General features: G+C 39.2%; 1 protein-coding gene across 3 annotated transcripts in view; it reads left to right on the top strand.

Moving 5' to 3' along the window:
• The window catches only part of PDE7A (phosphodiesterase 7A), a 109,907-nt gene extending 83,546 nt beyond the window's left edge, over positions 1-26,361 (top strand). For 2 of the 3 annotated variants that reach the window (XM_040626005.1, XM_040626007.1), the window contains exons 4-13: positions 610-761; positions 2,476-2,539; positions 10,594-10,689; positions 12,491-12,591; positions 17,988-18,119; positions 18,309-18,400; positions 20,306-20,450; positions 21,192-21,288; positions 21,967-22,047; positions 24,557-26,361. In XM_040626005.1, coding sequence (XP_040481939.1) covers positions 610-761; positions 2,476-2,539; positions 10,594-10,689; positions 12,491-12,591; positions 17,988-18,119; positions 18,309-18,400; positions 20,306-20,450; positions 21,192-21,288; positions 21,967-22,047; positions 24,557-24,765 — 1,169 coding nt within the window. In that variant the 3' untranslated portion in view covers positions 24,766-26,361. The remainder of the gene's footprint in view (positions 1-609; positions 762-2,475; positions 2,540-10,593; positions 10,690-12,490; positions 12,592-17,987; positions 18,120-18,308; positions 18,401-20,305; positions 20,451-21,191; positions 21,289-21,966; positions 22,048-24,556) is intronic. The other variant, XM_040626006.1, reaches the window with a different exon arrangement.
• Positions 26,362-26,858: the final 497 nt, after the last annotated feature.

Genomic DNA, 26,858 nt, shown 5'->3' with positions numbered 1-26,858 from the left:
TAGTTTGATTCTAGAGTTTAAAGATGATGTTTGTTCCCTGGGAGATGGCTTTTAACCTAAGTCTGTTACTTCATCTGGTACTTCAGGAAACTGGTTTGTTCTAAAACCAGAGGAAAAAAGGGATGTGTTAGCTTTTCTGTCTTACAGAATTTTTGTCCCTATCCTTTAGAACTTCTCTGGCCCATCTCCTTTTCCTTTAAATAAAATTATCTTAATATTTGAAATGATACCTCATTAAGATTGAACTTGGGACCTGGCTTGTCACTGTGAAGGGTAGTTTGAAACTGGGTTTTGTCTTTCTGCTCCATCATGTTTATATAGTATATTCAGGCAATAGAATGAGAGGTGACAATATTTCAGAGTTAAAGTAAAAAAAACCCGATTATTAATCCAGCCATACTCCTCATTAGCTTTCTAAGTATTGTTAAAATTGATCATTTACCCCCTCATTGCTAGTTCTTTAGTTGAAAATACAAATAAGGTATTTCTTCTCTCCTAGAAATGTGGTATAACGATTTATTTTTGTGTATAACCAGAAAGAGGTAATACAAAGATAGTGTTTGCACAATTTTGACTTGCTATACTCACCTTTTACTTGTTTTATTTCAGCTCAATCTGAAATTGAAGTTTCTGTGTCTGCAAGGAATATCAGAAGGTTACTAAGTTTCCAGCGGTATCTTAGATCTTCACGCTTTTTTCGTGGTACTACTGTTTCGAATTCTCTAAACATTTTAGATGATGATTATAATGGACAGGCCAAGGTGTGTATTGCTTTTTCAAGGAAACATTAATTTTTGATGAGTTTAATGAAGCCTTTTCCCCCACGTGGTATTGAATCGTTAGACCCTTTCTTCGTATGCAGAAATCAATTAAGCCCGTTCCTCAGTTTCTTCCTGTAGAGTACATGTTCATTTTACCAGTAGGTGTTGCAGAGCGAGGGAAATTTCTGAAGTAACTAAAATAATGAAAATGGTTTCATTTACTATAACCTCAAGTAACAGGTAGATCAGTAGAACATTAAACTGTAAGATCACACAGAATCTTAACTCAGGGAAGAATATTATAGCTGCTCTGGTCTAATCTCTGTGTTCTGTAGGTAAGGAATCTGTGGCCTGACGAACATCAGAGACTTGTTGGTTAGAGGTGCGCCCAGCACAGGACGTGAGGCCTCATGACTTTCAGTCAAATGATTTTTCATTGTCTCTTGTTTCACTGAGATATTTTGAGGATTTATATGTTTTCTAATTAAACTCAGTGATTGTGAACATTATTTTCTATTTATATAGTTTAAAAGAAATGTTTTAAGGAAGGTGGAGCTGAGATGAACTTGTTTTTGACCAAAATCTTATGTTTCTAGCATTTTTTAAATTATTTTTTGACTTGATATTTATGGGCCAGATTTTATAAGTCTGTGTACACAGGGCTGGGACACCCTCCGTATGTTTACATTAAAGTGAAAAAAAAGTTGCTTTCCGGTTTGATGAAAGAAATTAAAGGTGTTCATGCTTTCTTTAAATTTTAAAAAGTTTACATGTTCTGCTTTTTAAAATGAGAATATTGATCCTGTGTATGATTGGTTGTACTATCGTATATAGTCTCTACTAGTAATATATTATTATTGTTTATGTCAATTTATTGATAAATGTATACAACAGTGAACTTTACACAAAAGTTTCAGGTTACAAATATATGGTTTAAAAATACAATCAATTTCATTTTGGGGTTGTTGTGGGATTTATTTGCTCAACTGAAATACACATCGATTTAAAAATAAATGTAATAAATGCTATTAATTATTGTATAAGGATATTTAAAGAATATAAATAAATGCCTGCAAGTTGGGAGTGTTTTTTAGGAAAATGAATAACAAATAATTTAAGCATAGTGTAGTATAGATGTTAGGTGCCTAGTTTCCAGAGTCAGACCACCTGATTTTAGATCCCAGCTCTGTTACTTTCTACGTGCTCGAGTTAGTTACTTTTAGCCTGTTTCCCCATCTGTAAACTAGGTTTGAAAACAATGCCTGCTTCATAGTTTTGATATGAATAGTAAGAATGAACTGGCACTTTTAACAGTATGGAGTATAGTAAGTACTCAGCTGTTACAACTTATTTTTACCAGACTTTTAAAATCTAGGTGCTCGACCCTGCAGTGTATGAACCACGCTTCCATGGTGTTGAATTATATTAGAATTCTTAAAAAGTTGATGGGAGTGTAGCAATGAGTTGAAAGAAACATTAACCTTACCTGTACATTCATTAAGTGGAAAACAAAATAATATTTGGTTTTCCAAATGGAGCTTACATTTTGGACACTTTTTTGGAGCCAGTTGGAAAGGTCATGATTAAAAAGAGAATGATACTTCGCATTTCTTAGATCTCTTTCCATTTTCACTAACTTCTCTATGGACTATGTACAAAAGACAGACTGTTACTGAAATTAAATTACAGTAGGAATGTTTGGTTTTCATTTCAGTGTATGCTGGAAAAAGTCGGAAATTGGAATTTTGATATCTTTCTGTTTGATAGACTAACAAACGGTAAGTGAAGAGTTTGACCTACTCAGATTCCTGTGTACTCTAGACGGCTGTATTGATGGTACAGCCACTGGTGGGTTGTCGCTTTCATTTCCTTAGGTTATGAGCCCTCTGCTGGCAGCACAACACCGTTTTGTCCCTGCTTTAGTGACTGATCTATAAGCCCAGAGAGTCACTCTCATAATTTTATTTTTTCATTACTCTTAGCAGTAATCAAAAGTTATAATCATCACCCTAGTTATAATGCTACTATTGTGGATAACCCGACAAGAAATTGTTGTTTTCTGTTTTGGTTTCTGTTTTGGATTGTGGCTATTCACAATGACGTCTTCTGATCCTGTATTCCAGCTTTGATAGCCACAGGTATGTGGTACATTGATGATATGTTGAGAGATAGCCTTTCTTCTGACTTTGTGGTTCTTAGGCTTTCCTTTCTCTGAACACTTGAGCGAGATGACATATTCTAATCAGCAGCAGTGGTTCCCTCTGCCCCTGCTTCTCCAAGGTTGGATGGGGATGAGCTTGTAGCTTCTTTAGGAGTCCTGTCAGAATCTGTGGAATCTGACTGGTTTGAAAACACAAGGTGACTCTAATCCGTTTACCCCCTCCTATGTTCTGCTTTGTTTTAGGGGTAGGGGTCATGTTTCCTTATTCTCTTTGGGAATAGGAAAAGGATTCCCTTTGGGGATCATTTTTATTTAGGATAAAATTTTTGGCGTAGAAAATGGTACCTGTAGTTCAACTAGACTTTGTCCTTGTCTAAATTTCTTTTTAATAAGTGAAGCGGATTGGAAAGTACACTGAGAGGAAGTCACTTCTGAGTGTTTAGAATGAAGTAACAACTGTGTAGTTCGCTGCTATATACTTTGAAATCACCGTTCGTTTGTTTTTTCTTATTTTACTTTGGAATGAAGCTCATTTCATAAGGAAGCCAAATATGGAAAATGGAGAAGCAGATACAACTTTATTCATCTTGAGAATCAGTGTGGATCTAGCTTTTCACTATCTTAAAAATAAATGTGATAAATTGTTCCCTATAATCTGTGTGGTAATGTAAGGTGAAAATAGCTTTGTAATCACCTTCTGTTTGTTCGTACGCTGTTGACAGAAAATAAATTTGATTCTAGGCGAAATCATAAAGACCATGAACTCTGTCGTATCAGCTTACCTGTCTCCTGCTTCCCTGCCTTTTGTTTTTGTTTTTGTTTTTGTTTTTGTTTCCTTTTCTATTTCTCTTCCACCTCTCCTTTGCCCTTTGGTGACTGTTCTGTTCCTCTCCCCGCCCCCACTTTGGCATGTCCACACAGAAAATTCTCTAGTATCATTTACACAGTTGTCCTTCCCTTCAGCCTTCTCGTTTTAAAAAAAATATAGATAGTAAAGTATCAGTTGACTCATCTTCTTCTAAGATCTGGGAAATTCCTTTTTTTCCTCACTTAATATGAATATTACTTCAGTTGTTATCTCAAAATAAATGTAAATAAAACAATGTCACCCTTAGCACCTTCAAAGTTTAGCTTTATGTAAACTGTAATAGCTCATAGCCTATTATTAGTCTACTGGGACACTTGTCACTCATTGAAATAAGTGATTGTTCTCTAAATTTTATTTCTAAAAAGTGCATACCCTGCTAGTCAGGGATCTTGGGGATGAAAGTAGAGTGAGGTTGACAGTGTACGGGAAGGGCAGAAGAGCCACTAGCTCATTCGTTAATTTAACACTTTGCTTTCACTGGAATCTCCTCGTTAGTTTCTGTGGAGTTGGCTAAATCGTTTCTTCCTAAGGTTGATTGTTAGGAGTTAGCTGCCCACCTATAATTTTACAGATGGTTTTACACATGTTCAGTTAAATATAGCCACTGTAAAGTAACAGGAATTCTATCCATGAAGAGAGATTATTGAGAAGCAAATGGGCAGAAGAAAACTTTTTTTTAATTTTCATAATTTAATTTAAAGTGCTTTTCTTTTAAAACTGCTTAGGCTGAAATGAGTTCTGGATGATTATATATATATGTATATATATATATAGTATCCAAGTATATAGTTTTCCTTTCTTGTTTATTGATCCAGTGTTTTCTGTACTTCTTATTCTGGGCAGTTCACCAGAGGACATTTTGGGAAGGGCAGGGAAGAGGCAAAATTCAGTGATTCCCACCAAGACAAATGGTCCCCAGCTTGCCCATGACAAGGAAGAAAGTACTTGCCACCTGGTAGAGTACATTCCTTTTATAGCAATGAGAGGTTATGTGTGAAATACCAAGATATGGTTCGTCACCCATGAAATGTATCTGGCATGTGAGGGACTCTTGGTGCCAGGCCTGTGTTATGGCCTTATTCCTTCACAATCTAGATGCCTTTATTTCTTTTTCTTGTCTGATTGCTGTGGTCCATACTTCCAGTACAGTGTTGAATTAAAGTGGCAAGAGTGGGCATCCTTGTTTTGTTCCTAATCTTAGAAGGAAAGCTTTCAGCTTTTCACCTTTGAGTATGTTATTTATGGTTTTATCGTAATTGGCCTTTTTTATATTGAGGTATGTTCCCTCTATTCCCACTTTGTTGAGAGTTTTCATCATATAATGAATGTTGAATTTTGTCTAATGGTTTCCCTGCATCTATTGAGATGATCATATGATTTTTATCCATTATTTTGTTAATGTGATGTATCATGTTGATTCATTTGCAGATGTGGAATCATCCTTATATTTTGGAGTAAAACCCACTTCATCGTGGTGTATGATCCTTTTAATATATTGTTGAGTTTGTTTGGTAATATTTGGTTGAGTATTTTGCATATATGTTCATCAAGAATATTAAACTGTCATTTTCTTTTTTTGTAGTGTCTGGTTTTTGTGTCAGGGTGATGCTGGCCTTGTAGAATGAATACAGAAACATTCCTTCCTCTTAAATTTTTTGAAATAGTTTGAGAAGGATAGGTACTTCCTCTTTTTTTCTCTAAATGTTTGATAGAACTCACATGTGAAACCATCTGGTCCTGGACTTTGGGGTTTTTTTGATTACTGATTCATTTCATTGCTAATAATTGGACTGTTCAGATATCCTGTTTCTTTGTAATTCAGGCTTAGAAGATTATATGTGTCTAGGAATTTATTTCTTCTAGGTTGTCCAGTTTGTTGGCATGTGCTTGTTTTATTAGTCTCCTAAAATCTGTATTGCTGTGGTGTCTATTGTATCTTCTCCTCTTTGATTTCTGATCGTATTTATTTGAGTCCTGTTTTTTTGTTTTTGTTTTTGTTTTGATGAATCTGGCTAAAGGTTTATCAACTTTATCATTTCAAAGAATCAGCTCTCAGGTTTATTGATTTTTTTCTATTATTGTCTAAGTCCCATTTCATTTATTTCCACTCTGATCTTTATTATGTCCTTCCTTCTACTAACTTTGGGCTTTGTTTTTAACTCTTTTTCTTGTTCCTTTACATGTAAGCTTTGATTATTTCTTGATATTTTTCTTAGTGCTTTGGGTAGGCTTTATCGCTATAAACTTCCCTCTTAGTGCTGCTTTTGCTGTGTCTCTTCTATTTTGGAACATTATATTTTTGCTTTCATTTGACTCAAGTTGTGTTTGAATTCCTCTTTGATTTTTGTTGTTGACGCCTTGGCTCTTCGTTAGCATATTGTTTAGCCTCCACATGTTTGTGTTTTTTCCGGTCTTTTTTTCCTTGTAATCTAGTTTCATACTGTTGTGGTTGGAAAAGATACTTGACATGATTTCAGTGTTCCTAAATTTATTGAGACTTGTTTTGTGGCCTGACATATGATCTGTCCTGGAGAATACAGTGTTCCGTGTTCACCCTCAGAAGAGGTGTATTCTGCTGTTTTTAGATGGAATGTTCTGTATATATACGTTAAGTCCATCTGGTCTAAGGTGTAATTTAAGACCACCGTTTCCTTATTGATTTTCTGCCTGGATGACCATCTACTGATACTAAGTGGGGGGTATTAAAGTCCCCTACTAATATTGTATTACTGTTAATTTCTCCCTTTATGTCTGTTAGTATTTGCTTTATATATTTAGGTGCTTCTGTGTTGGGTGCATGGATATTTACCATTTCTTTGTATCCTCTTGTTGGATTGGTTCCTTCATTATGCAATTCCTTTCTTGTTACAGTTTTTCTTTTAAAGCCTGTTTTGTCTGATACAAGTATTGCTACCCAAGCTTTTTTTCATTTTTATTCTCATGGAATATTTTTTCCATCCCTTAATTTCCAGTCTGTATATGTTTTTAGGTCTGAAATGAGCCTCTTGTAGGCCATAGAGATGGGTCTTGATTTCTTAATCCATTCAGTGACCCTGTATTATTTGATTGGAACATTTGGTCCATTCACATTTGAAGTAATTGTTAATAGTATGTATTTATTTCCATTTTGTTGTTATCTGGTTGTTTTATAGTTCTCAGTTTTCTTCTGTTGCTGTCTTCCCTTTGATTTGATTACTTTGTTTAGTGTTGTATTTTTATTCCTTTCTATTTTCTGTGTATCTCTTAGAGGCTCATGGTTACCGTGAGGTTCATATATAACCACCTATGTATATAGCAGCCTGTTTTAAGGTGACAGTCACTTAAGTTTGAACACATTCTAAAAGGACTACATTTCTACTCCCCCCCCGCAGTATTTTGTTTTTTATGTCATATTGTATATATTTCCTAAGTAAATATTGTAGATATAGTTGATGTTACTACTTTTGATTTTTAACCTTAATGTAAGCTTTATAAGTGGCAGGTCCACTACCTTTATACTATGTTTGCTTTTACTAGTAAGACTTTTTTCCTTCATAATTTTCTTCTATTTCTGACCTTTTCTTTCTGCGCAAAGAAATCCTTTAACATTTCTTCTAAGGCCTGTTTAGTGGTGATGAACTTCTTTAACTTTTGTTTGGGAAGCTCTTTATCTCTCCCTCAATTCTGAATGACAGCCTTCTGGGTAGAGTATTCTTGCTTGTAGGTTTTTTCCTTTCAGTACTTTCAATATATCATGCCATTCTCTTCTGGCCTGCAAAATTTCTGCTGAAAAATCAGTTGGTAGTCTTACGGGATTTCCTTTGTTCATAACTAGTTGCTGTTCTCTTGCTGTTTTTAAGATTCTCTCTTCATCTTTAATTTTTGACATTTTAATTATTTGTTTTGGTGTCGACCTTGGGCTCATCTTGTTTGGGACTCTCTGTGCTTCGTGGACCTGATGTCCGTTTCCCTTCCCCAAGTTAGGGAAGTTTTCAGCTATTATTTCTTCAAATAAGTTTTCTGCCCTTTTCCTTTCTGTTTTCTCCTTCGAGGGCCCCTATTGTGAATATTACTGTGCTTGATGTTGTCCCAGAGGTCCCTGAAACCTTTCTCATTTTTAATTTTTTTTGTTATTACTGTTCAGTTTAGGTGGTTTCTACTACCCTAAATTCCACATCACTGATCTGTTCTTTTGCATCAGTGCAATAACCTGCTGTTGATTTTAGCGCCCAAGTGCCCCGTCCATACAGTATTATTAATTATAGTCACCAGGCTGTACATAACATCCCCCAGACTTACTTTATAACGGGAGATTTGTACCTTTTGAACCCCTTCACTCATTTTCTCGACATTGCCAACCCTTGCCTCTGACAACCACCAGTTTATTGTCTGTATCTGTGAGCTTGGTTTTTTGTTTAAGATTCCACATATAAGTTAGATCTGTGGCATTTGTCTGTCTCTGTCTGTCTTATTTCACTTAGCATAACGCCCTTAAAATTAAGCCATGTTGTTGCAAATGGCAAAATTTCCTTCATTTTCATGGCTCAGTAGTATTCCTTTGTATATGTATACCACATCTTCTTTATCCGTTCATCTGTCTACGACACTTAGGTTGCTTCCATCACTTGGTTATTGTAAGTAATGCTGCACTGAACATAGGGTGCATATGTTTTTGAATTAGTGTTTCCTTTTCTTTGGATAAATACCTGGAAGTGGAAACTCTGGATAATATGTTAGTTCTCTTTTTAATTCTTTGAGGATCCTCCTACTGTTCTCCAGAGTGCCTGCACCAATTTACCTTCCCGCCAACAGTGGGCGTTTTCCTTTTCTCCACATCCTCACCAACACTTGTTATTTCTTGTCTTTTTGATAACTGTCCTGACAGGTGTAAGTAAGGTGATATCTCATTACGGTTTTGAGTTGCATTTCTTTGATGGTTAGTGATATGGAGCATCTTTCCATCCAGCTCTTGGCCATCTGTGGGTCTTCTTTGGAAAAATGTCTGTTCATATCCTCTATTTTTTAACTGGATTGTTTGCTTGAACATACATTGTGAAATATCTATGTATATACCCAAGCAAAGTTGGTTGTTACAGCAGTAATAACTGAAATATAGCTCACTTCTTCACAAATGATTCCAAACCACATGGGCTCCTGTTTATATCAATAGAGTGTTACCAGGATTTGGATGCGTTTTAACATTTAGTTTCTTAAAAATAAAAGATTTGAAAAGGTTTTTTAAAAAGAATATCTTTTGGTCTGCTGCATCTTTTCCAGGGTTTCTCATTCGAATATTTTTCAGTTAATTTATATTTTTTCCTCAGCCATGGGCTTCTGTTGACAATTGTTTAGTCAGTTTGGGGTAATGAGATTAAACCAATGGTCCTTTTAAATTCTTCATAAATGTTATTACTATACATACGCAATGTGGGAATAGTTAAGTGTTTTATAGATTTTTGTAAGAATCATGGATTTCTTTAGAGAGTACTAAAATCATGGTTATGGTTGTTGTCTAAATGCTGGCAATAACTTATAACTCTTTAAAACTTACATTTTTAAAAATTAAGACGATATATGTGTCCTATAGAGGAAATCTACAAAACTTTGAGAAATATAATAGAAGGTTTAAAAAATGGAGAGTCACATCTTGGAAGAGAAACTAACCATTATTTATAACAATGGTAGTTTTTCCAAATTTAATTTCTGTACTAGTGTTGACTCCGTTGTCAGTGACAAAGGAGTGGAAGTTGAGGGTGAGGTAGTCCCTACTGCATGTGGCAGCTCTTTCAGAAAATTTAGCTATGTAGGGGAATAGAGAGGGTGACACTGGAGAGAGCCCAGACTCAGATACTCTTTGTTGTTTGAAAGACAAGAAAATCTAGAGCATGTCCCTGTGCTCATGCTTATTGGAACAAATAGGGAGCGACTGAGGAGGGATATTTGGATTCTCTGGGATGGAGGAGGCATGTGGAGTGTGTTGGTAGGATATCGAAGCAAGGTTTCTGAGAAACTCTGGAGGGATTGGCTTTGAAAAGGAAAGGAAACTTGAGGGCTTATGTATTTTCTGTGAAGTCTGAGCCTGTTGAGAATGAGGGGGTGAACGGGAAGTATGTCAAAAGTTTGAGAAGAGTAGAAAAGGCTTGAAAATAGGCATTGGAGGAGGTAAATTAATCATTTCACTAGAAAAACGTAGAAAGACTGCTGTGTAGTGATAGAATAGAATTCTGCTTAGTTTTGTGACCGCTACCCACCCCCCTTCCAGCTACTCAGATTTCTTGCTACAAGCGTGGGGGAGTCAAGTGGTCAAGTTCCAAGTTTTGATCTTGAAGTCATCGATCCTGCTCTTAGCTCTGTACCTTGGGAATAAGCAGTACCTGCCGCTAACACAGTGGAGCTAAGGCAGTGGACTTTGGACATCCTCGCTCAGTGAAAGCACCGTGGTAGAGGGATGTGCAACTGAAGGTAGTGCAGCCAGGTTTTCAGTGCTTTGGGAAGTTGCGTTCAGCCTAGTGTGGGACAATTTTCAAAGTTTTCTATTCATTGTAATTATTTTGGTGTCTTTCAAAAAATTGATCTATTTGAAAATGCTTGTCTTACTTGGTTGTAGAAAAACGAAACAAAGCCAATTTTTTCCTTAGAATGGAAAAAAAGAGATGTGAGATTTAAAGTTCATAGCTGGTAAAATAGAAGGATGTAAATTTTAGATAGGCAAAAGGTAGGAAGTTGTACTCTCCATGTTTTATATTCAAAACCCGTATTTGGAAGCACAGCGCAATTATGCGAGCCTATATTTCTTACTAACATCTCTTCTTCTTTCATTTTAGGAAACAGTCTAGTCAGTTTAACCTTTCATTTATTTAGTCTTCATGGATTAATTGAGTACTTCCATTTAGATATGATGAAACTTCGTAGATTTTTAGGTAAGTGATTCTAACCCATTTAACAGTAATAAGATTTAAACAAGAACCTGTTTAAATTTTCATCAGTTATATCAGTTAGCTATTGCTCTAAAACAAACTACTCCAAATTTAGTGGCTTGAATTGACACGCATCTGTTTAGCTCCTGAGTCCGTGGGGCCGTGGAATCTGCTTGTGGTCTGGCTGAGCTCATTTATGGTCTGCAGTTGACAGCAGGCGAGCTGCTCTCTGGGCCTTGCCTGGGACCTCAGCTGGGGCACTGGGTTTCGTGTGGCTCAGCTCTCCATGGTCTCCCATTCAATTAGAAGGAGGCAGAGGAGTTTGGCACCTTAATAAATTCACATTAAAAACAAAAAAGAAGGAAATATTTATTTTACAACAAGCTGAGCTTGTTCAAGGAGCGGTGGGCAGTCTCCAAGAGAAGCTGGTGTCCCCAGACCCCCGGAGCCCAGTCTCGGCACTGGATCTCCATCACTTCCACAGCATCCTCTTGGCCAAAGCAAATCACGTGGGGGTGAGCACCACCTCTCGGCCAGGAAGCGTTGAAGGTTCAAAGCCTTGGATGGAGAGCAGGGTGAAGCTGCTGTCGGTCTGTTCCATTGACCACAGCTCTGTTACAAAGATGACACGGTTTCTGTCCTTTTGAAAAAGTTTGAAAGCTCAAACTTTAAAAAATCAGCTACATTGTACTTAGGTGTTCTCTTTTTCTGATCCCAGGAATCTCTTTACAGTAAACTTTAAAGATTATTTTTAACATGTTTAAACATGCAGGGTGAGATTTGCTTAGGACTGCTTTGCTAGGAAAAAAGTTGAAGTTTTTCACCAAATAAATATGCTAAACTTAGTATGAAGGATTATCTCTTACTTTTTTAAAGAAGGAGAGAATATTTTCTTTCCTCTTAAATACCAAACTAAGATAAATTTATTACCAAGGCCTTTGAGAAACTTTTCATGTATATTTATTTATAATTTATATGCCTGTAATCCTATACTTATATATGGTATAAATTGTAAAACACATACAAAAATAGATACTAACAAGAGTAATGAAAAGGTTGTTTGAAAGGATGAAGTAAGGTAAATATAGAATTCCAGTGCTCCTTCCTTCTCACCAGTGAGTCCTAGTTTACGGCTGTGGAATTGGCTCACTTTACTTAGTGACCAGTAGATTTGAGTGTTAGTTTATTGGGGCCGTACGGCAGGCTTGATGGCAGTGGGGATAGCTGCACCCTAATCGTAGTCTGCTTTTTCATGAGAGCATAACAGACACCGAGCAGAGAGTACGATTAGCAGAAGGCCCAGTCCTACCACCGAAAAACCAATTCCAGATCCAAAACTTACCTCACTGCTGCACCCGTAGGATCATGGTCCTATACCCCCAATAACTGTAATATTTTAGCTTCATATAGATTGTTGTTCACTGATAAATGTCTAGAATCTAAAACAGTACTTGGTGCAATAAGTATGTGTTGGATGAATTTTAGTGTTTTTTAAACAAATTGAGAAACTTTTAAAATTACATTTAAAAGGGGAGTTTGGCACAATGATAGATTCACATTTTAAAGGAGAAAAATATTTATTGTGTTGGCAGGAATACCTTCTGAAAATTTCAAACCACATAGCAGTCAAGTGGTGATTCTTTGGTATCCACGTGGTTTATGAGGTGATTGTCTCTCTGAATCTGACGGTTAGCTGAGAGCCACGTGAAAATTTGAAGCGGAAAGCTCGTAATCGTCATAAGTTTTGTACTTGTGCATGCTTCTCACCTACAGTGAAATCTGGGGTCTTTTTTCTCTGATGCAGTTATGATTCAAGAAGATTACCACAGTCAGAACCCTTACCACAATGCAGTCCACGCTGCAGATGTTACTCAGGCCATGCACTGTTACTTAAAAGAACCTAAGGTAAGGTGCCGACACTTCCGGTGGGTGAGAATCCTAAGAAAATGCCTTGGACTTCCTTTCAAATACTTTTCCTTAAATTAGTGATCTGACTCAGAATGAGAGCCTTCCTTTACAAGAGCGAGACCAGGCTGGATCCAGTTTCCCATTGTGGTTATATTTGTAAGTGCAGCCGCTGGAGAACTGGGTGTTTGTTGAGAGCGAGGCTGGAGAAGTCCAGGCAAGGTCCAGATCCTAGGACCCCCCTCCTCCCCAGAGCTGTGTTAAGACACTGGCATTTACACCAGGCTCCTTGTGAGCTCCAGGCGGGCTGGACGGCATTAGTCCAGTTCAGTGAATGAATGGGGAGCTACAGAAGGGAAACAGGAGACTTTAGGAAACTACGCTGACTGTGGTGTAAAAATAACTCCGACAAGCCCAGGAAAATGGACACTCTGTCAGGAGCTGTTTTATTTCGATGCAGCACGAGGGAGCCTGGCGGCCCAAGCTGGGACAAGTAGCCTTGGGGAAGGAGAGAGGTGGGTGGTCTGTAAGGTCTCTTGAGAGTTAGAGTGCCTAGGTTATGGTGTCTGCATGCATTTGGGGGAATGAAATAGGGAGAAGAGTCGATGAAGACTGCATGGGGCAGCTGAGTAGAAGGTGGAATTCTGGGAGAGAAAGAATGTAGAAAAGGGAGCAAGTTTGGGGGGTAAGCCTGGCAGAGATGATGAGTTCCATTTTGGATATGTGGAATCAAACATATTCATGTGATATCCAAATGGAGATGATAACTAGAGAGTTGGATCAAAGAGTCTGGAGCACAGGAGAGAATCTGGTGGGAGATACAGGTGTGGGAATCATCAACAGAGATGATAACAGAAAGTCACATTTGCCTGTGGACCATTCCTACCCCTGAGGGTTCTGAAATTACATTTGCTTGCTCTTAGCCCTGCTTCTAAACTCTTCTCCCCTGGGATCTGAATTCTGGCTAGATGTTAGAAAGAAAGCAGCCTGACTAAACCAGTTTGTGCTAGTTGATGCCAACTTTAAGAATTTAGCCACATGGTCGCCAGTCTTCTGATTTTTTTTAAGAGATTGTGGAATATGTGAAAATACCCCAATTTTTAAAGTATATACATCATGATTTTTTTTTTAATTTATTTTAGAGTGAGTGAGCACGCGTGTGCGTGGGGGGGCTAGGGCAGAGGGGGAGGGACAAGGAGAGAGAATCCCAAGTAGACTCCCTAGTAAGCCTGATGCAGGCCTCGGTCCCACAACCCTGAGGTTTTGACCTGAGCTGAAATCAAAGAGTCGGGCACTTAACTGACCGAGCCCCCCAGGCACCCTGCATCACTTTTTTTTTAAAAAAAGCAATTTCAGGGGCACCTGGGTGGCTCAGTCGTTGAGCGTCTGCCTTCAGCTCAGGGCATGATCCTGGCGTTCTGGGATCGAGCCCTGCATGAGGCTCCTCCCTGGGAGCCTGCTTCTTCCTCTCCCACTCCCCCTGCTTGTGTTCCCTCTCTCGCTGTCTGTCTCTTTCTCTGTCAAAGAAATAAAATCTTAAAAAAAATAAAAATAAAAAAAATAAAAAGCAATTTTATGCTTTTTAAATGTCATATGCAATAATGTATACATTTCATGGGTATCAGTTTTTTTTTTTAAGATTTTATTTATTTATTTGTCAGAGTACAAGCATGGGGAGCGGCAGAGAGGGAGAAGCAGGCTCCATGTTGAGCAAGGAGCCCCATGGTGGGACTCGACCCCAGGACCCTGAGATCATAACCTGAGCTGAAGGCAGACGCTTAACCAGCTAAACCACCTAGGCGTTCCCCCCCCCCTTTTTTAAGATTTTATTTATTTGTCAGAGATCGTGGGTACAGTTTTGACAAATGTGTACTCCCAAGTGCCCCAGTTTTTTAATTGAACTTTAGAAAACTCTGGGCCAAGCCTGAAGGCTCTGTTTGAGAGTTTTTTGGGAGAAATCAGTAAGTAATCACAGGAATGATGATGGTTAAGTTTCCTGTTCCGTGAGACACAGGAAGTTAATAAACCTAGTGAGCATGTCTGTGAGGGCTTCTCCCCTCCCGTCGTCCACTGGCCACCCCCAGCCAGAATCCAGGGGCTCGGAAGTTAGGGTTGATGCCAGGCAGTGGTGGGGCCGGAGGGGCAGAGAACATGCAGGATGGGGACCTTGTGGATACAAATGAATAAGAACAGTCTTACCTGTCCAGCTCTGGCAATACTAATTTTTAAACTTTTTTTTTTTTTTTTTTTTTTTTTGCCTGTGTAGCTCTGATAATTCTTCCTTTAAATACTTTGATCACTAATAGACTCAGTGAACTTAGTTGAAGCTTCACTGAAAGAGATAAAATCACTGAGCCCTCAGATGCAAAAATTCCCTTCTCCTTTATTGTAGTTTACATTTTAAAACAGAATCACTCAAAGTTCTAAAAATAAAAAGCCTTAAGATTGTATCTTTTTTACTTCCCAGGCTTTCATGTGGCATCATGCTTTCACGTGCTTTCGTTCATTAATTGAGTACATTTTCCAGTGCTACGAATCCAGTGGTAAACAGGACAGGAAAGGTCCCAGTGGAAGAAGCAGTCATTAAACAAATAAATAAATGTTGACATATGGGGCGCCTGGGTGGCTCAGTCATTAAGCGTCTGCCTTCGGCTCAGGGCGTGATCCCAGGGTCCTGGGATCAAGTTCCGCCTCGGGCTCCCTGCTCAGCGGCAGCCTGCTTCTCCAACCCTGCCTGCTGCTCCCCCTGCTTGTGCGCTCTCTCTGCTCTCTCTCTCTGACAAATAAATATCTTTAGAATGTTGACGTGTATTGTAGTAATTACTGCTTTGGAGAACCAGAAATAGAGGAATGTGCTGGAGAGTGCCAGTGGATGGCAAGCATTTACGGCTTCAGGTGGAGTGGTCAGAAAACACCAAAACCGAAAGGGGAAACTTGAGGGGTGAGTCAGCCGTAGAAAGATGCAGCGCAGAGGGAATCGTAAATAGAAAGGCTTAGGTACAGTATTTAGTGAGAAACCTGCCTTCAGTTATGTACGATTCCTGTGTAAGAGCTAATTCCCGGACTCTAAGTGCAAAAAGAAATATTCTTTTTATAGCCCCCCAAATTACTAGAAAGTTAGGGAAAGTTCCTTCTCTCTGTACTTGCATCAGCTCTAACTTTAGGGCTTGCTCTTTATGTTTTCATAGCTGAACTTATGCAGATTATCATGGTTTTAGTTGAGCCTATTAGCACTTAAACGCAACAACAAAAACGGTGAGGTTTTTTACCGAGCACAGGAAACCTCACCATCACTATTGAGAAAGGGCCCATGATAGCTTTGCAGATGCAGGTGACGTCTGGCTCTTGGACGTCACATGACTCGGTGCTGTCGGTGTTACCAGATAGACTCACGGGAACGGAAATAACATTTGCCTTTGGCTTTAATGCACTTAAAAAAATTGTATTCATGTCATTGATTTCTTTGTCTTTGTTATAAAGCTCATAAAGTTTTCTTTCTGATGAAAATTTTTTTACAAGCAGAAATGCTTTTTATTTAAAAAATTTTTTTCATGTGAATTTATTTTCAACTTACAACTTACTTTCCCTTCGCAGGACTTTAAAAAATTCAGTTGCTCCTTCTCATGTTTCTCTTTTTAATGGTCAACTCTTAAATCTTCCTGAGATTGTTTGATGTCCTGTGTAATGATACATTAATTCTTTTATTAAGTCTCATTCTGGATTACTGTATTCTCCCAGGAGAGTGCGTGTCTGTTCTTCTGCCGCTTCCCCTGTGTTTTCATTCTCATGAGAATATGATTCCTGTGCATATCGCTTAATAAATTACATGTTCGTAAGACGCCCATAGCCATGCCCGCACGTCTCTGTCGGGGAGGGGAGCTGCCCCCATAGTACGCCTCCTTTGTATCTCGATTAGTAAGCAGCGCTTTAAACATCTTTATTTTTTAAATGCTTTTGCATATCCTAAAGAAGAAATCATTTTCTTCACCATCCTCTCCATCCATTGAGCCTTTCCACATAGCAATTATAGATAATACAAAATAATGCAGATTTTCTGCCTTCAAACAGCATACAGTTTTCCAGGGGATTCAAGCCTTCAGATGATTTTTTTTTTTTCAGTCTGAGATGAACTTGACATAGGGGTTGGAAAAAAGTCCATTCTGGTATAGGAAGAAAAATGTTAGAATTTTTATCTAAATTTATTTTTTATCTCATAATTTAAAGATTTTCAACTTTCACCTCTGTTTTATCATATGCAATATATATTAATCCAGTATTATAATCAGTAAGTATAACTGTGTTGATAGTATATGGTCAAAATATTTTACTGTAGGACGCAGGGTCCCATGAGTGTAGAGAGCGTTGCCCTAATGTTAACCAAGATAAAAGTATGCCCTGCAGAGTGTCACTATGGCAGGACATCGAGGTGTTGTAGGAACGCAAATCAGTCATTTGCTTGCTTAGGGGCTGGAGGCAGAGAGCAAGGTGGGGATCTGGTCAGTGGAGTCAGGCCTTAAAAGATGAGTAGAAGTTGGCCAAAAAATGAGAGGTGACTGATGAAAAGCAGGTGATGTATGCACGTGATCATTTCTTACCATTTGACAGTTTCAGTTATTTATTTTATCACTGACAATTTCAGCCAGGTAAGAAACTTACTTCTTGTGATTATTTTATTGTATCAGCTAAGATTAGCAATGAATATTGAGAGTAACATCGTAATTGCTAGTTTACAAGATTGCCCTTTCTGAGGTGCATACATTGTGAACACTGTTCTGAATGTATCCATCCGTTGGGAGAGGACTTTATTACACACTGGACATAGACTTCTCCATGATTACTCAGTAGCTTCCTTAAATATTAGGACCACAGAAATAACCTTACGTTTTGGATTCTTAATTGAAGTCTGGTAACCAATTTGTTGATAAGTAAGCACCCTCAGTCATAGGTCTTGTACTGTATTGTACACTTAAAAATCTGGTAATGGGGTAGATCTCAGGGTAAGTGTTCTTACAACAATAAAAAAAATGTGAAGACCTCATAGGTCTGCTACAGTAACAACAGTAGACAAACCTGTGTTTGTTTTAAACCCGTTTCGCAAAACGATGGTGTTATGTTTTAGCTGTCATTTTAAGTAAGCTTGTTTAAAATGAAACGGTATAAGGACGAGGTCCATGAACTCCACGTGGGCAAGGATACACACCATTATTATGGCCGTGCCCACCAGCGTCATGACGAAGGCGTCACCTGGCAGGTGCTTGGTGGTCTAAATGAACCGTCTAAAAACCACGAAGGAGGAGGAGACTCAACACTGCTATTTGGGGCTAATTCAAAACTACATTAATGGTACCGAGTTGATTTCAAACACGTCTGTAATTAATTCTCCCGTCACGCTTCAGCTTGCCGGTTCTGTAACCCCTTGGGATGTCTTGCTGAGCTTAATTGCGGCTGCCACCCACGATCTGGACCATCCAGGTGTTAATCAACCTTTCCTCATTAAAACCAACCATTACTTGGCAACTTTATACAAGGTTAGTACAATTCTGCCATGCAATTTAATATTCTTGCATTCTGGAAAGTGTTTTAATGGAGTCAAAGTAGTAAACAGACACTTTCAATGAAGGTTAGAATTTTAACCAGATTAATATTACCGACAAATAATTTTTTATGTTCAGGAAGAGACTTACCATTAAATAACTCAGATATGCCCTTTTTCGTAGAATACCTCAGTACTGGAAAATCACCACTGGAGATCTGCAGTGGGATTATTGAGAGAATCTGGTTTATTTTCACATATGCCATCAGAAAGCCGGTAGGTTGGATTAAGACACATCTAATTTCTTACGAACTATGGAAATTAAGCTGGCAGAACAATTTTATAACGTTTTAAAAGTTATTCAGGTGTTCCACAGTTTTCAGTTTTTGTTAAATTTAATAGCTAAGTTATTTTACAAATTTATATCAAATTTCTAGTAATTTAAACCTATTCTACAGTATAGACTAATTTTTTTTAGTGAATTTTTATGGCTCATTCCATAGATTTGAATATTATAAAATTCACTCCAAATACACAGTGACTCAGTCACAGTTTACTACTTATTTATGTAAATAGTATTACATATTGCCATTTTATACTCATTTGAATAAAACCATACATTCTAGGTGTAAAGAAATTAATTATTCTGTATAATAAATACACTCATTCAAGTAAATTTCAGGAGCTTTTGGAAACTGATAAGAAGTAAAAAGAATGCTTTGTAGTTCAGTAGCAGAGTCCTGGAGTCGCTTCTGGAGCTACAGGATAAATTAATGATGGAAAGAACAGAAAATACTAATTTTTAAAGAAAAGACCATGTAATGTTAAGCAGGCCATTTGAAAACCTAATAAAAAGCATCAGTGCAAATGAGCCCAGTATATTAGTGGTTAACAAAATCTCTTATCTTTGATCCACAAACAAAAGCTTTTACTAATGCCTCACTGAGAGACAGTGCTCTTAAGAAAACCACGTAAATGGGTATAAACCATCTAATTCTAGGAAACAAAGTGAGGCATAAAAATATGTTTGGGTACTAAAATTGAAGTTACTATCATAGTTCTTTCCTTTTTCCCTTTCATATTTTAAAACAACTTTATTTTAAAAACTTAAGTATTTTGTGTAATGACCATGAGAAAAAAGCTGGCCTTTATTTTTTATTTTTTTAAATCTTTATTCACGGATACCATTTGGAGTTATGACAATACTTCTGGTAAGTAAAATTGTTTCTTGCCGTAGTACAAATATAAAAATAGCTTAAACCATAGTTTTTATATATATATAAATTATCTTTTTCTTGATTAGGGCAGATTAAAATATTTGCTTTATTCCCTTTTTTGGCATGTTTTACGTTTGAGAATTAACTCGGTTGATAAAAACTGAAAATAAGGAGCGCTGTGTAATAGCATTCTTTCATGTTTCCTTTATTTAGGGTTTTACTTAATATCCAATACTTGAGCCTTTTAATCTGCTGACAGCTCTTTACTGATCTTTATACGTGGATCATGTTTGCTGTGGCCCACTGAGGGGAAGAAAGGCAGGGATTTTTTTTAAGTTTATTTCTCTTGTTATTTGACTTGAGACAGTTTTAAAAATGATGTAATGTATTTGTATTAACACGTTACCTTTTCCTTTCCAGAAAAGTTGGATATGCATTCAGATAATTTTGATTCTTGAATTTGACCCTGAAAATACAATTTTATCTAAACTTTATCAGATTGGTGGGATTTTATCAGTGTATAATCGAGCATCTCAGTCAGAATAATTGCAGGAATTAGTTGTTGAATGGGCTGTTCTTTCTCCGTTCGAACCAACCTTCTGCCTTTCAGATCTCAGACACCAAAAAATAAACCAGAGTTGTTTACCCTCAGCACATCCCAGCAAAGAATTTTCTAAAATAACATACCAATCTCATATAGACTTTTTTAAGGCAAATAATTCTTCCTTGGCCGAAAAAATAAAAGCACTCTTTTTGGAATGTACACATATTGCTATTTTCCTACAAGCCCCTTTGGTTTTAGTTTTGATTGTTTTAGTAGGTTTTTTTAATGAATTCTTTAATTCAGTTTTTTGATAGGTCTAAAGTTGAATGGCAGTTAGAGTATTAAGTTTAAGAAGAAAAATCAAGAGTAACTATTTAATTGAAAGTCTTGTATTTTCTCTTTATATTTCTCTAATTCCAGGCAACAGATGGAGACTCAGATAGGTGCTTTGATACTAGCCACAGACATCAGTCGCCAAAATGAGTATCTGTCATTGTTTAGGTCCCATTTGGACAGAGGTGACTTAAGCCTAGAAGACGCCAGGCATAGGCATTTGGTTTTACAGGTAAAATGGGGCTGGGAAAGATTCTCTTTCTAGGATAAATCACATAACCACTAGAATAAAACAGAAATCTTCTGGGGTCACTTTCAAAGTGGTCAGATCTTGAGGGAAAGCTGTGGAATCTCCTTCCGTTAGTGAAACACTTTCCAGAAGGTTAATCTCCTCCTTAGGAAAGCACCATTGATGGGACCGCCTGGGTGGCTCCGTCGGTTAAGCATCTGCCTTCAGCTCAGGTCATGATCTCAGGGTTCTGGAATCGAGTTCCGCGTCAGGCTCCTTGCTCAGCAGGAAGCCTGCTTCTCCCCCTGCTTGCGCGGGCTCGCTCTCTCTCAAATAAATAAGTAAAATCGTAAAAAATAAATAAATAAAAAAGGAAAGCACCATTGCTTTTGTAGTTTTCATACTCAAGATTTCTAACGAAAACAATTTTTGGCGAGATTAGGGTGCTGACCAACAAACAACATTTCAATCAGTTCTTGCATCTTAAAAATGAGAGAGCATCAGATCGTTTATTTGTAGCTTTATGTTTAGTCCAGTCCTCTGGCATGGCTCTTGGGTATTAGTAAGCATGTGTATAGCCCTAACAGTGTCTTGAAATTAGTACAGAAGACAGTGAATTTTCTGTTGCAGTATTTTCTTTTTCTTTATTAAGATGTTGTTTTTCCCATGATTAGAATATGTTGAAGCTTAGTACAATTGATTTTTACTTTTTTCTTAAAAGACTTTTAATATTTTGCGTGCTAGATGGCTTTGAAATGTGCCGATATTTGTAACCCGTGTCGGACCTGGGAATTAAGCAAGCAATGGAGTGAGAAAGTCACAGAGGAATTCTTCCATCAAGGCGAGTTGCAGTTCTGAGTGGTCGGTAGTCTGTTCAGTTCCCTTCTTAGCATCACGTGGATCAACTCACCCAGACATTTGCAGGAGTCCAGCAGGAGGCGCTTGGTATTTCTAGCGACAATTCATAGTAGGTGTACATACAACAAATCACGTACAAATTAAGCATCTGTTTTGGAAATTAGTTCGCTTTTGAAATGATCGGATGCGAATGTATGTACGCATTTATAAACAGACATAGATCAGGCTGGAAGTTTCGCTCTATAGAAAGATTCCCCTGACCTTGTTCCGTCTTTGTTCCACGTGGAAGGTGTGGCCGTCTGAACGTGCGGGAAGTTTTTAGTGACTTAAAGCCAGGAACCATGGATCTTCATTTCATGCACCTTCCTTTTAGAAATCTCAAGTTTTAAATTAAAATGCTGACAGGATTACAGTCTTGGGGTAACACATAGTGAAATTTTTCATCTTCTCCATTTAAAATAGGATATCAGCTTGGCAACCTTTTCTATCTGTGAATAACTTAAAAATTTTAAAAAGAACTAATTTAGAAGCTAGCCTCTCATGAGGATTAAGTGTGTCATGTTTTTCCCAAGGAATTTATAGGTAAGATGAAGATTCTAGTTATACATTTAAGCAATAGGTATGTTCCACATTAATAATTCTATTTTTTTTTTTATTTTAGGAGATCTAGAAAAGAAGTATCATTTGGGTGTGAGTCCACTTTGTGACCGTCAGACTGAATCTATTGCCAACATCCAGATCGGTAACTATGCGTACTTGAGACATAGCTGGTTAGAAAAATGCCACTGACTTTAATTTTGTCAAGAAGAGAGATACATTTGAAATATATAATATTAAAATTGTGCTCGTTTCTATTTTTTAGTTGAAGAAATTTTGCCAGTTTTACCCCTTTTGGCTCTTATAATTTGCTCTAATTTGATCTTAGGTCCTAAAAACCATGATTTTTGCAAAGTAGGCAGCAGTAACTTTGTGTCTGTTCTGACACTGAAAGAATACATGGTTTGCCCACGTGGAAGCTTCTTTTGCATGACTCGGGGGTTGCCGTTCTGAAGTGAGAAAGGGGACCACTGAGTAAGTGGGAAGATAGTGTGAAGAGCAGCTCCGCTACTGCTTCCTCGTGTCTCTTAGCTCCGCTCTTGGTTCATTCTTCAGCCTCCCGCACGAGCCTCTGGTAATCTTCCCTCGAGCTGTCTCTTGAGGCTGCTCCCCAGCAGCTGCCCCTCACATCCCCTCAGCAGCTTGCGACTCGGTCCCTTCCCCAAATCCGTGACGCCCCTTCACTCTTTCTGCCTTGCCGTCCTTCCCACCTGCCTGCTTGACTCGTTTTTCTGGAAGAGCCACCTCGTCCACCCTCCACTCTCCGCAGGCAGAGTCGGCCCTTTTCCAGGCCTCCGGAGCACCAGATGCATGTGTCTCCTGGCTCCCAGGCGCTGCCCCTGGAGGCAGGGGGCACCGGAGAACCGTTAGCTACACGAGCGTAGCGGTAACGGGAAACACGGATGTGCTGTGACTGCAGCTGTGCGAGAGCAGAGGCGTGGGCGGTGGGGTTTTGAGTGTAAAGTGGGAGGACATGTGCCAGGTCAGCAAGGTGTTGGGGGACGCGCATGATTTCGGTAGTTGGTGTTGAGTAGGGCCTTGGAGCATTAGTGAACGTAAAGAAATGTGTACCCAGACTTCAGAAAGATAAAGTTTCTAGAAATTCAGAAGGTAACGTGCTTCCGTGGCATAATACTTTTTGACATCAAATCACAAGTAAAATAGGGTTTGGAAGGATTCTGTTTCTAGGGTGAATCATGGGACCACAGAATAAATGCTGTGATTACTCAGAGCCGGCGTAGGGTCAGTAAGGAGAAGTCATGCTTAATTAACCCAGTTTCCTCCTTTGATAGGAATAATAGTTTTGTTAAACAAGAAAAGATCATGTCCTGGGTAAGTAAGGCATTTGACATGGTGCCTGTAGTGTCTGTGGAGGCGAGAGAGGCCCGTGGGCTGGCACAGTAAGTGGATTCTCAAAAGCCCGTGATGAAAGCTCCCCGCCCTCCGGCACCCCCGTCCGTTCATTGCTACCAGGTACTTCAGAGCTAAAAGAATGAGGTTAACCTAGAGCCAGAACTAATACTTCTGGATTGTTGGATGTTGCAGGCAAGATTCAGAAGCTCTCAACCAGTTGGAATAATGGGTGAATCAAATAAGATGAAACTCACGTAAAACCCTGGTAATAAGGTTCTGCACTTGGGTATAAAACACCAGCTGCTCACGACTTCACTCTGGCACCTGGAAAAACAGGGCTTTGGGTGACGGTTCAGCCTGACGCTGTGGTGTGAGGACAGCTCCCAAAAAGCTGCTGCTTTCTTTGACGGCAGTGGTGACATTTTTCTCCGTTTGTTACCTCTTTCTCTTCACCAGAGCACAACTCCTTGAGGGCACACCCTGTCTGTCTATTCACGGCTGCCTTCCTGGCCTCCCTAGAGCAGTGCCTGGCCGATAGTCAGTTCTTGGTTAATATGTATGGAGGGAATGGAAGAAATGGAAGACAGCCTTATTTCCAATATTAACTACTAGTTCATACACCACGATTTGTGGCACTTTTCTAATTAAAAGTAGTAGGTGCTAATTGCTTTCATTCCAGATTGTTTTGTTGCCTAAATGTAACCTATGTGGTCTGTGGTCCGTGTGGTCTTTTGCTGAGAAGTAGTAGTTTTGGAGGTGAAGAAAATTTAAAAACCGTTACATAGCAGTGACAGAACTTGAATTTTGTCATGAGTTTGGCTCTGTAAACTCTGACTTAAATCAAGTGGCCAGTTGTAAGCATGACCAGGTGTGAAGATCGCCATCCCTGAGGGACTAAAGCAGAGCGGCCACCACCCGTGCCACTTCAGTTCCCGCCTCGTCCCCGCAGGCCTGGAAGACCCCTCTCGGCCTCCAGCTGGCTCACTGGAACAGTCTGTCCTGCTTTCCGCGGAGTTGAGAGGGCCCCTGAGTGTTTGCTCTAATAGGATGTGGTTGTGCAGCTGAGAGGAATCGCCAGAACAGATTTGATGCGTTTGTAGTTCACCTTTACCTAAAGTCCCACTGAGTTCCTGAATAGGTTCTTCAGAGAAGTTGGGTAAATTTACACGCGCACACGCGCACACACACTGAAAACGTACGTGATATTGGATTAGGACTGACGAGAATACACACTGCGTAGATGTTTTGAAGATCAAGTGTCAGCATATATGTTAATGCCCTTTTTCTCTTATTTTCTCAAGGTTTCATGACTTACCTAGTGGAGCCTTTATTCACAGAATGGGCCAGGTTTTCCGATACCAGGCTCTCCCAGACCATGCTCGGACATATGGGGCTGAACAAAGCCAGTTGGAAGGGGCTGCAGAGAGAACAGTCCACCAGTGAGGACACGGACGCTGCGTTCGAGGAGTTGAACTCACAGTTATTACCTCAGGAAAATCGGTTATCATAGCCCCCAGCAGCAGCGGGACAGACTGCCTCCTGCAGGTTTTTAGAAATGTGAAACGGGGTCTCGAGGCGAGAGGACGTTCTCTTGGCTGCCAAGGTTTCCGAAGGAACAAGGCCAGCGTTATTTATTCCCAAGGTGGCCCCTCTCGGATCACGTGACCCCACTTTTTAATTATAAGACCCGAACATCCAGCAATATGCATTTGGCTTTCGTGTGAAACCTTGAATATGCAAAGCCCAGCAGGAGCGAACCGGAAAGGAGTAACAGAGGAAGTTTTGCGGTGTGCCACGAGTTGTTCGAAGCATTTGTTCCTCGAACCACGAAACTTGAACTGTACCTTCCGGCAGAAATCTCTTGGAATTGAACCAGTCTGATGCAACATCGTGTATCTGTACCTTCCACTGAGTTCTCTCGGAGAAGATGGACATGTGAAGTGCCCGGCCTCCGCCGCCTCCTGCAAGACTCGATGTTTACAGATCAGCTCTGAACTCCTGGTTCTACGTTGCCTTGGAGCATGACTGTGAAGGAACCACTGAATTTTAAAGCTCAGACTGAACCCGCAGCTCTTTTCCCCGGGTTTGCCTTTTTTCTTCTCTGGATGCCACCAAAGCCTCCCATTTGCTAGAGTTTTATTTTGCGCACTGGAACCTGAGCATTTATCATAGAGTACCGCCACGCTTTCACTCCAGTGCTGTTTGGCAATGCAATTTTTTTTAACGATTCGTTTTTAATTTGGGGCGGGAGGGGAAGAACACCAGTGTCCTAGCTGTATTATGATTCTGCAGTGAAGACATTGCATGTTGTTTTCACTACTGTACACTTGACCTGCACATGCAAGGAAAAGGTGGAATGTTTAAAACACCATAATCAGCTCAGGGTATTTGCCAATCTGAAATAAAGTGGGATGGGGAAGTGTGTCCTTCAGAGCAAGGGTACTACAGTCCCTTTCGCTGCAGTGAGTGAGAGGTATGTTGTGTGTGAATGTGTGGATGTTTGCGTGCATGTCTGTGCATGTGTGACTGTGCATGTGTTATATTTATCCATGCGGGAAAGATTTGCAATGTAAGCTTCTATTTATTATTTTAGAATGTGCCACAGTGCGCAGCCACACTGGGGGAGGGAGGTGGTGAGCTGTGACAGGCTGCTCCAGTTGCCTTAAACTATGCAGACAGCTAAGTGACCAAACTTCTTGTTTTGATTTGAAAAAAGTGCATTGTTTTCTTGTCCCCCCCTTTGATGAAACGTCACCCTTTGATGGGCCTTTTGATGTGAACAGATGTTTTCTAGGACAAAATCTAAGGACTAATTTTAAAACTTCAAACATTCCACTTTTGTAATTTGTTTTAAATTGTTTTATGTATAGTAAGCACAACTGTAATCTAGTTTTAAGAGAAACCGGTGCTTTCTTTTAGTTCAATTGTATTTCCCTTGTTACTGTAAAAGACTGTTTATCGATTATGTTTACAGTTTGTCGCAACAGCCATTTTCTTGGGAGAAAGCTTGAGTGTGAAGCCATTTGTAAAAGGCTTTGCCATACTCATTTTAATATGTGCCTGTTGCTGTTAACTTTTGATGAATAAAAACCTATCTTTTCACATATTTATCTTTGATATTTACCTTACAACTCCATCTTTTGGAAATCATAATGCTAAATTACTAGGAAATCGAAGATTTAGCTTCTTGGTTCTAGCATTCACTCATCAGGTATCGGTGTAGGCAGAGCTCGGTGCAGGCACAGTCCTTTCGGGTGACGTACCGTTATCTGCACCTCACGAGGGAGCGAGCGAGGGGCCCCAGTTAGGTAGTTGGCTCAGAGTTCTGACTAATACAAGGTAGAAGGCAGCTTTGAGCCCAGGCCTCTCGACTCCACAGCCGTATGGTTCCCGCAGTTGGGAATTGCACAAGACATCAGCGCCTGTTGTAAGGACTAAAATACTAGTGCTATTGGCCGTTTTAAAGTAAAGTAATAAGGAATGGCCACTTCATTCTGCTTGATTGATATCAATGTCAGACAGGCACCACTGGGCCTCTCCTGAGTCTTCCCAAGTCCAATTCATTAGAAAGGAGATAGTGCAAACTTTAAAGTCAAACATACT

This window comes from Ursus maritimus, unplaced genomic scaffold (genome assembly GCF_017311325.1).
Source record: "Ursus maritimus isolate PB19 unplaced genomic scaffold, ASM1731132v1 scaffold_9, whole genome shotgun sequence".
NCBI classification, from domain to species: domain Eukaryota; kingdom Metazoa; phylum Chordata; class Mammalia; order Carnivora; family Ursidae; genus Ursus; species Ursus maritimus.
Note: the sequence above shows the minus strand (reverse complement) of the source record. Positions and strands in the feature narration are given on the sequence as shown.